At 44.0% G+C, this 11,584-nt stretch overlaps 1 protein-coding gene across 1 annotated transcript; it reads left to right on the top strand.

The window, feature by feature from the left end:
• The first annotated feature begins 6,754 nt into the window (after positions 1 to 6,754).
• fzd7b (frizzled class receptor 7b) lies at positions 6,755 to 9,906 on the top strand. The gene is made up of 2 exons (XM_072682863.1): positions 6,755 to 7,100; positions 7,392 to 9,906. Coding segments are annotated over exons 1-2 (1,680 nt in total). The 5' UTR covers positions 6,755 to 7,098; the 3' UTR covers positions 9,070 to 9,906.
• Positions 9,907 to 11,584: the final 1,678 nt, after the last annotated feature.

Genomic DNA, 11,584 nt, shown 5'->3' with positions numbered 1-11,584 from the left:
ATAGAGAAACATACTGAATAAGAATCTGGGGTCACAGTGGCTACAATGCTAACATAGTCATTTTAATTACTATTCCAAACCAGGGGAGCCGTGTGGGGGGATAGTTAGGACGATTCTAAGGGCCTGTGACTCACAGGGGCCCTAAAAAAAATGTTTTAATTGAGTTTTTTTGGCAGAATTTTGGGGCCTAGTGTAACACATTTCCATGGGGCACAAAAACCCCTGGCAGTGCCCCTGTTCAAAACCTCATATTTCGCCCCACAACACCCTGCATGTACCTCTCCACCATGAACGGGCTAAATAAAACACATTTTACACCAAAATTGAATCAGAAAACGATCATATTTCAACGTCTCAAGCATGACACAGCTAATCCGTAGCTATTTTGTGCAGTATCTGTCTGTGATGTTGCTTTTCCAGCCATTAAACTGAGACATTTGGTTCACCACCATCACCACCACCAAGTGAGCAATTCACTCAGTTAGCTTCACTAAAACATAGCATGTCACACCAGAGAGCTCTGAATCAGTGGAAATCTCTTCACCGGTTAGGATGAGATTAGCATTAGCATTAGCGGCCTTTGACGTCTTCAATGTAGTTTTGCGAGTTAGCAATGCTATTACTTGTGCTAGCTCAAATTAGCAGGACCCAACCAGCCCATACTGTTCCCACACACAACCCAACACACACGCCATCATGTCGCAGGTGAAATTTCCGGCCTTGCACAATGTTAGCGTATTTCTCACAAGACCTACATGGTTTGCGCAGTTTAGGCTAACATGAGAACACGCTATTGGCCTTTCACTACTGTAGGTGACATATAACGGATTAATCGACACAGCGCTCGTTCCCAGCCCACATGGGCCAGTTGCACAGGAAGAGCAAATGGTTCTCTGGCACTGAGGAAACTACAGAGCAGTGTGAAGAGTGACACTTTGTCGTCAGAGTGTGTGTGAAGAGAGGGAGAACGAGAGAGAGAGAGAGAGAGAGAGAGAGAGAGAGAAGGCAGATGCATTGCTAATATCATTTACTTCGATACACAATTTGGACAAAAGTATTGGGACGCCTGCTCGTGCGTTCCTTGTTTCTTCCCAATTCATAGGTATTAAAAAGGAGTTTATCTCGCTTTTGTTGGAATAACTGTCTGTACTGTGCAAGGAAGGCTTTTATTCAGATTTAGAGCATTCACAGCATTGCTGTGAGGATTTGATTGTTTTGATCACTTTGATGATTCAGCGACAAGAGCATCAGGAGCCCACCACATCCCCAACTCCCCAACTCATCCCAAAGTATTGGATGGAGCACCATCCAGAATTCCAGAGAACATAGTTCCATGGCTCCACTGCTCAATGCTGGGGGGGCTTTGTACCCCTTTAGTCCATGCCTGGCATGGTGCCAATGATAGGTTCATGTTTATCTGCTCCAGAGAGACCTATTCTGTTGGAAGTACTGCGCTACAGGGACCAGGCCGACCTTAACATACAGCGCTGGATGGAGTATCAGAGGGAAAAGAACAATCTGAGCCAATCCTGAAATAAATCCACTCTGAAGAACAGAGCGATATGATGTTCTTGCTGAAGGTCACAGCAGAAACAAGAAGTTCCAAAAAGCTGCTGGCCATTTTAGACAATATCTCACATCCCCTGCACCCAACAGTGGAAAAACCAGAGAGGCACGCTGAGCAGCAGACTGATACAGCTGTGCTGTGTTAAAGAGCACCATGTGAGATCCTTCCCACCCACTGCAGCAAGGCTCTACAAAGAGTCTCCCTACAGTAGAACGAGCTGATGTCCTGCTGAATGAACTGTGCTGAATTACTCTGTCCAGCTCAATGTAAACAGTATCAGGCCACAAGCTCTGCTGTGTTCCATAACCTACTACTGTTATGACACTTTCACTGTTACGAGACTCTCCAGCTTATGTTATGTACTGTAGGTTGACATCCTCGCTGCTACTCTTAATAACAGTCACTGAGAATTCAACCATCAACCTCCTGCGAACCAGTGCCAGGGCGATACCAACATCTGCTGAAGGCCTTGAGATTGAGATGTTTTCAGTTTGTGGTTTCTAGAGTTTGAACTGGTTTTATTTAGAAATTGCAGTTCTGGGAAACTGTGGAGGTCAGGATGAGATCTGGAAGACCAAGACTGGCAAATCAAAACCCCCATAGGGCTGCCAACAACCTGCAGGACGCTTTAGATGAGTCAAGAGTGGTGGCGCACCGTTCAACTGTGCAGCGTTGCTGGTATAACAAGAGCTTCATGGACAGGAGCTATTGGAAAGACCCTTACGTTCATGGCAGAGGGGGCTACATGCAGGATGTTGCACTGCTAAATAGTCTTAAAAGAGCCTTACGTTTCAGATTTGCCACTATTTTAGCATCAATGTTACATATAAAACTGTGAAGACAGTGAAGAAAGTGTGACAAGTAGTCGGTGTAGTCATAGTGATTGCTGGTTCCTTTCACCACTATTGTCAAGAAATCTAAGCCAGAAATTTTCTCTACAATGAACCATTTCACATCAACGTTCACAACATTCTAAGCAGATTTCCTTTTGTAAAATTATCATTTTGAAGATAGGAGGTTTTGTAGGATATGTATTTTGGATGGACTTGAGTCTAAATAAATGTTTGCAATATAAACCAGGCCTTTTGTAACCGCACTGTCTGTGCAAGAAATGAAAAAATTATGCTATTGCAATGTCTTCCAAATAGCTGTAACAGTACATGATGACGGATGTTCTGCAGAGAAATGAAGCACACACACACACACACACACATACACACGACTGAGCTCCTGCATGCTCTGTTGTCTTTGAAAGGCATTGCTTTCAGCCCCATGTCTCGTTGAAACCAATCCCAGCTGGAACTGAGGTGTTGCAATGCAGCAAAAGGAGGGAGGAGTACTGGGAAACTACAGGAAAGAAGGAGTTAGTAGATATTTTAAGGGCCGTGTGGACATGTCAAATCTGATCTTTCCAAATCAGATTTGAGTACCATTCATGTTTGGTCCTAGATTGGAGTAGAATCTGATTTGTGGGCATGCAACATGAATGTGAGTGGTCAGATCGAATTTCATGCATGTTTATGCTTGTAAGCGTGTGATACTGCTGTTGGTGATTTAGGCCACAGTCTTTATAGGAAACTGCTGGGCAGTTATTTCCAGTCACACAAGACCAGGCCTTTATCTCTATGAAGTTCCAAAACATATTTTACAAACCCTGACAAAAAGGGCATTAATGATTTGAATGATTTGGTTGGTAAACTCTGGAACCTGACAAATAAAACTGATAAAAATGTGAGATATGGGCCCTTTAAAAGATGCCCCGAAAAGCGAGAGACTTGTGTATGTAGGTTTTGAACATTTGCCATATATGAGATTAGGGCCTGTCGTGGCCATTCGCTGTCAGTGCTCTTTAAGTTCAGCAAGAACGTCCGCCTAACCATATCATTCCACTGGCCTGGATTTGATTGGTGCCGTCCACTGTGAACCGCAGACGGAATTTGACCAGCAGTGGTAAATCCCACCTTGTCGCCACCATGGACCGCAGACGAGGCCTTGATTGACAGCAGCGGATCCCACTTCATCATGGGCTCCGATTAGCTAGAAGGAGATGACAGACAGTCTAGCATTTGACCCACGTTGAACCTCCACTTACATGATTCAGTCTACTCCTTCTGGCCTGTGAGGAAGCCCTGCGTAGACGCCGCTACTCTTTCCATACTGTTCAAAACACAAAGACATCCTTTAAGGCCTTCTGTCACACATGGAGGCGCAAACTTCTGTCATAAACAGACGTTGCTCTTTAAGCCTCTTGCGCAGAGTCTCTGGCGCTAATTAGAGATGCTCGCTCATAACAAAAGTAAACTGCCCCCTTAAATCTCGGGGTCATCTGTGTTTCTAGTCACGGCTTGAGCACTCTTGGCAGCTGAGGCCCAGTACTAACATACCGTGAGGCTTTACCAGCAACTCCCAGCACTGAACTTCCCTATAAATATAACCATTATTACAGCAGTCACTGACCCAGCCTGTGGTCCTCAACCCCTAGTCAGACATTTTTCAAACTAGAGAGTTTGCACAGACATAAACACGCACACACACACAATTCTGTATATATGTGAGGTAGTTCCACTGAGTCCTGCATTTGCTTAGCTAAATATTACAACACACTTAAAAATGTATTTAGTGCCACACAGGGTGTAAAACGTTGTATTAAGAGGTCCTTTTCATGGAATACTTTGGAATTTCCCTCGCTTTTTCAAAAAGAAATGTACATTTATGAGGCAAATTAACAAAGTAGAAATTTTAAATATATATTTTTGTGATATCACATGTAATAAAAGTCATTTCCATACATCTACAAATTCAACCTACAACAGTTTAGCTTTTGGAAAGAGACATGATTCAAGACAGCCAATCATAGCTGAGCTCATTTACATATACTGGTCTTATCTGTAATAATCTGTTTACTTTTAACCAAATACCACAAATGAACTAAAGGGAAATGTAGGATACACTCCCTTTCATTTTATAGGTGGTGCCTCTTTTTTGTTGGTTGCATCACAAAAACCTCATAAACACTAATTATTGAGGTGCATATCATAAATCGCAGGGATCGTACAGTACAGTGATATTTTTGCCATATTACCTTTAAAAAAGGGTTCTGTAATAAAAGTAATGCTTGGAACAACTCAAAGCCCCATTTACTGCTTAAATGATAACATGATAACATGGTTCTTTAATAGATCTTTATATAAAGTCATATACATTTTAAGTATCTAAAGAAAAAGTATAGTATGTATAAAGAAAAACAGCCGAATGTCACACATTGCCATTTTTTTTTTTACTGCTCCCCCTTTCTGCCCACAAACAGCTTCAGGTTGTATGCTGAAGAATTCCCAGTGAGGTGATAAAGCTGATCACATGCTCCACACAGCAGACTACATGTCTACAGGTGCTTGGCTCTGGTCTGTGGTGCATAATCCAGGTACAGCTGGAGGGTTTGACTCTTCTAGTCATGTTTTCTTTCTAAAAGCAGGTTATCGTGCTAAAACGGCTTGTGTGCTATTCCAGGCTTTATTACCCTTCAATATTCAAACCAGAATTTGATGCCCCCAAAAGCGAGAGATGCCATATTTTGGAATAGGGCCTGTCAGGGCCATTAGCTGTCAATGCTCCTTAAGTTAAGCAGGCATGTCCACCTAACCATATTATTCCACAAGCCTGGATTTGATTGGTGCCGTCCACTGTGAACCGCAGATGGAATTTGACCAACGGTGGAATGATCTCTGAGTAAAATTGTGAATTTTTAAACCAGTTAACTGAGTTGGTTGAATGAAATTGAATAAACTGTTTTCTCGATTTACAGGGAACGCTTTGGTTAAACTGAGGGAACAATTTATTAAATGGAGGGAATGATTTATTAAATGGAGGGAATGATTTATTAAATGGAGGGAATGATTTATTAAATTAAGGGTGCATATTATTAAATTTGAGTGAATTATTTAATACATTAAGGGAACAATTTATTAAATTGAGGGAATTATTTATTAAATGGAGGGAATGATTTATTAAATTAAGGGTGCATATTATTAAATTTGAGGGAATTATTTAATACATTAAGGGAACAATTTATTAAATCAAGGGAACAATTTATTAAATTGAGGGTGCAGATTATTAAAATCAAAGTAATTATTGATTAAATTGAGGGAACAAATATTAAATAGAGGAAGCAGATTATTAAATCTAGGCAATTATTTATTAAGTGGAGGGAATTATTTATTAAACTGAGGGCAATCATTTATTAAATCAAGGGAACGATTTATTAAACTGAGGGAGCAAATTATTAAATCAAGGTAATTATTTATTAAATCAAGAGAACAATATATTGAACTAAGGGAGTGTTTTAAGTCTCTACCTTAATACTTTAGTGGCTCCATGATATAATGTGAGTATCTGGTCTTGTAGCATAAACAAGCTTAAAAAGCTGACCTTTCAGGCCTTTCACACGCTGCTCTGCGGTAGCCATTGTTGAGCTCACCGCCACAGCAGCAGCCACACCCCCTGCCCCACCCCCTCTACTGAGACAGCCAATGAGAGGAGAGGTCATTAATATACAAAATCAACACTCCAAAAATGATATTTAGAAGAAGAAAAAAAATGACAGGGTAAACAACTTTACGTAGTATTATATATAAACACCTTATACACTATTACTATTCACGGTTACAGGATACAGGGGGGTTTTCTGTTGGAAAAAATAGGGTGGAAAACCGGTCTCCTTTAGAAGGATCAGTCTCGGTCTCATTACGTTCACGTTGCTATTGATCAGACTGAAAAGAAAATCAGTGGTATCAGAGGTTTCGCCCATTCCCAGCATCAACTCCTGCTCAGTGCTTTATAACAGTTTTTGTTTTTTTAAAGACATAAAAAACAATATCGATGCTTTATGTTAATCCTCTCCATGCAAAGCAGTTACTAATATCTATTATAGCTCACCGGCTCAGAGTTACAGTGTGCAGAACCACCAGATTTTGCGTTAAAAGGCTGGTTCATTTCTTCAGGCTGAGATTTGGGTACAGGGAGCTTTTCCAGCGGGCACGCCCTTTTCGATGCGCTCCCGTTCATCCAATCAGCAACGGCGCGCTAAGGAAAACAAACCTTCCTATTGGCCGGGGCGCGGGAGGGTTTCAAGGCGCCCCGCCGAGAGACGCGCCGCAGAGCTTGAATGAAGGGGCGTCTGGAAACCGTCTCATCAGCGCCAGGGCAGTGTGGAGCGTCTGTGTAAACTTTAACTGAGGTAAAGTTAGAAAATCTGAAAGGAACCAGGGCTGGAAGCGGCTTCACCGGCGACCGAGGCTGCCGGAGGACAGACGGAGACGGGTTTTCTTCGACGCCTACGATGAAATGTCCGAAGGAGTCGCGAAAACGGGCCACGAGTGCGTTACCTGAGTGAAAAGCCAGCGCGCGAGCTGGACGTTGGGGGGTTTGTGAGTAACCGTACCACGAGGGGGTCGGCTAGCTGCTCCTGGGACTCGTAGTCCAGCGCAGACACGGGTTCTCGCTATTCTCCCCTGTTTTTGAACGGCAACCTTTAAATGTAAGTGGTCCTTTTGAGTTATTTTGCAGTATTAGAGAGTTTACTAACCTTTAACGTAGGAAATATCTACTAAGATAAGGGAATATCCACAATAGGGGGTCCGGGTGTACGATAACGGAGCACAAGTGTTCGTGGTGGGGCCTAAAACTTCCCTAAAGTTTCTCTAAGTGCAATTTCTCGCGTTTTTCTGGGCCAGCAGTGGATCTAAATCCTCACAATGTCACTTTTTCTTGCTTTCAAGTGTAGAAATTGCGTTAAAAGCTGTAAATAACGTGTATTTCTACCTTCCAGGCTTCTTCCCACGATGGCGGTATGGCGAGCCAGTTGTTGGAGCCAGGCTGCGCTCTGCGTGTTTGCCCTCTTCCTCAGCTATGGTGCTGGCCAGCATCATGGTGAAAAGGGCATCTCCGTGCCCGAGCATGGCTTCTGCCAGCCCATCTCCATCCCCCTGTGCACAGACATCCAGTACAACCAGACCATCATGCCCAACCTGTTGGGCCACACGAACCAGGAGGACGCTGGCCTGGAGGTGCACCAGTTCTACCCCCTGGTGAAAGTGCAGTGCTCAGCAGACCTCAAGTTCTTCCTGTGCTCCATGTACGCACCCGTGTGCACCGTGCTGGAGCAGGCCATCCCGCCGTGCAGGTCGCTGTGCGAGCGCGCCCGCCACGGCTGCGAGGCACTCATGAACAAGTTTGGCTTCCAGTGGCCTGAGCGCCTGCGCTGCGAGGCTTTCCCTGTGCACGGGGCAGGGGAGATCTGTGTCGGGCAGAACACTTCAGACCCCGGCAGCCCCACAATGGAGCCCACGCTGTATGCGCCGGGACCCTTGACTCCACACCCGGGTCTGGAGAGGCCAGGCCAGCCTTTCACGTGCCCCCTTCAGCTTGCGGTGCCTTCCTACCTCAACTACAAGTTCCTGGGGGCCAAGGATTGCGGGGCACCATGCGAGCACTCGCAGCCACACGGACTCATGTACTTCAGGGAGGAGGAGGTGAAATTCGGCCGCCTCTGGGTTGGAATATGGGCCATTCTGTGCTGTGTGAGCACCTTGTTCACAGTCCTCACCTACCTCGTAGACATGCGGCGGTTCCGCTATCCGGAGAGGCCCATCATTTTCCTCTCTGGCTGTTACTTCATGGTGGCAGTAGCCTATGTCACCGGCTTTCTGCTGGAGGACAAAGTGGTGTGTATCGACAAGTTCAGGGAGGATGCGTACAGGACTGTGGCTCAGGGAACTAAGAAGGAGGGGTGCACTATCCTGTTCATGATCCTCTACTTCTTTGGCATGGCCAGCTCCATCTGGTGGGTGATCCTCTCGCTCACCTGGTTCCTGTCAGCTGGCATGAAGTGGGGCCATGAGGCCATCGAGGCCAACTCGCAGTACTTCCACCTGGCAGCCTGGGCCGTGCCCGCTGTGAAGACCATCACCATCCTCGCTTTGGGCCAGGTGGATGGTGATCTCCTGACGGGCGTGTGCTTTGTAGGAATCTACAACGTGGACGCGCTGCGTGGATTTGTCCTGGCACCACTCTTCGTCTACCTCTTCATCGGTACGTCCTTCCTGCTGGCTGGCTTCGTCTCGCTTTTCAGAATCCGGACCATCATGAAGCATGACGGTACTAAAACGGAGAAGCTGGAGAAGCTGATGGTGCGAATTGGTGTGTTCAGTGTGCTTTACACCGTCCCGGCCACCATAGTCATCGCCTGTTACTTCTACGAGCAGGCATTTCGCGAGCAGTGGGAGAAAACATGGCACATGCAGACGTGCAAGCGCTTTGCTGTGCCGTGCCCATCTTCCAACTTCGCACCCATGTCTCCGGATTTTACCGTCTTCATGATAAAATACCTCATGACCATGATCGTGGGAATCACTTCTGGGTTCTGGATCTGGTCAGGGAAGACCCTGCAGTCGTGGCGCCGGTTCTACAAACGCCTGGGAAATGCCCAGGGAGAAACGGCTGTGTGAAATGGTCTCTAAACAGACAATAATCAGTCAGGATTGCAAGACAGACTACAGGTCATGAACTACAGTGTGGATTAAAAACTTTCGATCATTCTGAAGGTCGTTGCCCAGGGGAGACCCACAGGATGATCTTGCTCAGATAATCCACTTATGCCAAAAAAAGCTTGCCTTATGACACTTAAATACTTGAACTTTGGCCCTGACTTTGTCTACACTTTTCTTTGAACTCTTTTGCATGACTTCAGCATCAATGGACGTTTTTTTAATGTTTTAAAATATTTTTTAAATAGAATTGTTTTGTGCCTCGTTTAAAAAAATACCTGTTGTTTGAACACTAAGAGGACATTTCATGTTTTGAATGTTGATGGAGAAAATTTTATTGATGGCGAGAGAATCTCCGCAATGGCCAAAAATGTTTGCCTATTGATCTTGTGCCTTGTTAAATTGACCAGTCCCCATAGTTCACTTTTTTTTCACGTTTGTTTGCTTCATCAGTTTTTGGCACACGCATTGCAGGTGTTTGTATCTCTGTCTGTTGTTGAATGAATGTGTTTTAGACGTAGTTACATTTGGTTCTTCTGACTGTAAAATGTCGTTTCCTGCAAGTAAATTCAAACTGACCTGGACCTTAATGACACATGGTAGTACAAACTACAAGGTGGCGTGTCGAGTTTGTACAGGCGTGTTAAAAGGGGAAGACGGACTGTTAGCAGATTTCATTTTGTTTAACTATCATGTTACTGTTCTAAGACTACATGTATTTATTAAAAGTAATCTCCTTTTTAAGACCATGTTCTCCATTCAGCAGTTTCACTTAATAAAGTGACTAGATTTTTAGAATTGGCTGTTTTTTGTTGTTTTTCAACCTGCAGTACCTTTTGGCATTTTCTCTGTACTCATTTTGAGGATGTTTCCACCCTTAATGTATCGTTAATGTTAGTCAGGTCATAATATGGGCACATTTTGGTTAACAGTAAGACGTCTCTGTTGGGTAAATATGGTGGTGGCTTAAGTGCTGATGTACTTTAAAGGAAAGGTTCACAGATTGAATTCATACAACGAAAACAAGTCAACTCAACAGCAGAGACCTGATGTCTGAAGTTTGCTTTTTTGGTTTTGCGCTGAAGTTACGAGGCTACTGTAGTTTACCAGTCTCTCAAAATCTTCTTTAGAAAGTTATGTTGTATTAAAATTGTAGCTAAATAAGCAAACGTGACAAAAGAGCTCTTGGCTGATTTGAAAATGGTTTGGGATCAGGGGACAACTTCTTCCCTCTCCACTGAACCGTTGCTTTAGGAATTTAGTCCAGGCCATTTTGGAGTATTTCTGTTTGTTCATTCATCCTGAAATTTGGACACCGTCTAAAGGACAACTGCCAGATTCACAAGATTATTGCATAATAATAAGCACAACTTTATTTTTTTCGTAGTCTGTATTTGTATATTAAGTTTTCAATGTATTTTTCCCCTCAGAAAATACCCCCTGTTTAATTCCCTTTCACTAACTTACAGTATTTGGTGGTAGACATTTAATTGGCAGTAAACTTTCAAAGCCAGTATTTGCTCAGTTTACTGGCTGTCTCATTAAGCAGGCAATTGAGTGGCGTTAGAGTGTGTACTGTAGGGCGAGGAAAGAGGAGGCAGAGAAATAGTGTGAATCATGGAGGAAGAGTAAATGTTCCTTTTAAGAACGGAGGAGGAGGGGGGTGGTTGAAGTGTTACACAAAAGCCAAGAATAACAGGACATAATCAGGGCTGGCGTGAAGTTTGCCACCCTGCCTTTAAGACAACAGGAAGTCCTAAGATGCACTGAGGCGTATGATCCTTGCCCTTCCTCTCCTGGTGAAATACGATAGCTCGCCATTCTTTGGCTTTAAGGTAAATCTCGAACCTTTTGTTTGGTTTGTGTTTTGGGAAGGTGTGGGGGTTGTTGGGGGTTACAGTATCCAGAGGGAAGGCTTTTGTTGGAGGGTCGGGGTGGTCAGGGGTTGCCTGACCAGTTGGGGAAGCTTGAACTAAGGTTTTAGATACATGCAGTGGAGATTTGGGGGTTTTATTTGATTTATTTATTTATTTTTTTGGTGATGATCAGTAGTGCGCCGTTACTGTAGGAAGTGTTTTACAGGGACATCTGTTACAAAGCTCCAGCACTAGTCACGGGGTGGCCAAACATTCCAGCAATTCCTAACTGAGGCTACAAGGCCTGATAAACTGAGAAGAGACTGCACCTTCGAACCCTCCACCCAGGCAGTACTAAAGACAGCACATGAAAAGCTCTACTGCATTCCAATGAAATTCGCAGCTTCTGCTGAGCTGTTTACTTGTGAATGGTATGGTAGGGTTGCCAAGTTGAGACTTTTAAGCACATCGAGCTTAACCTGCCAGCACTAGGAAGTTGACCTGCTAGTTAAATAACACGGATATCGTGTGAAAAGAATCATTTGCGGCACAACTAGTGACTGTTGACTATTCATTTAATTGATCAGCTTATTTAATTATGATTGAGTTCAGCTTTTTGC

The sequence above is a fragment of the Salminus brasiliensis genome, chromosome 7 (genome assembly GCF_030463535.1).
Source record: "Salminus brasiliensis chromosome 7, fSalBra1.hap2, whole genome shotgun sequence".
Classification (NCBI taxonomy): domain Eukaryota; kingdom Metazoa; phylum Chordata; class Actinopteri; order Characiformes; family Bryconidae; genus Salminus; species Salminus brasiliensis.
Note: the sequence above shows the minus strand (reverse complement) of the source record. Positions and strands in the feature narration are given on the sequence as shown.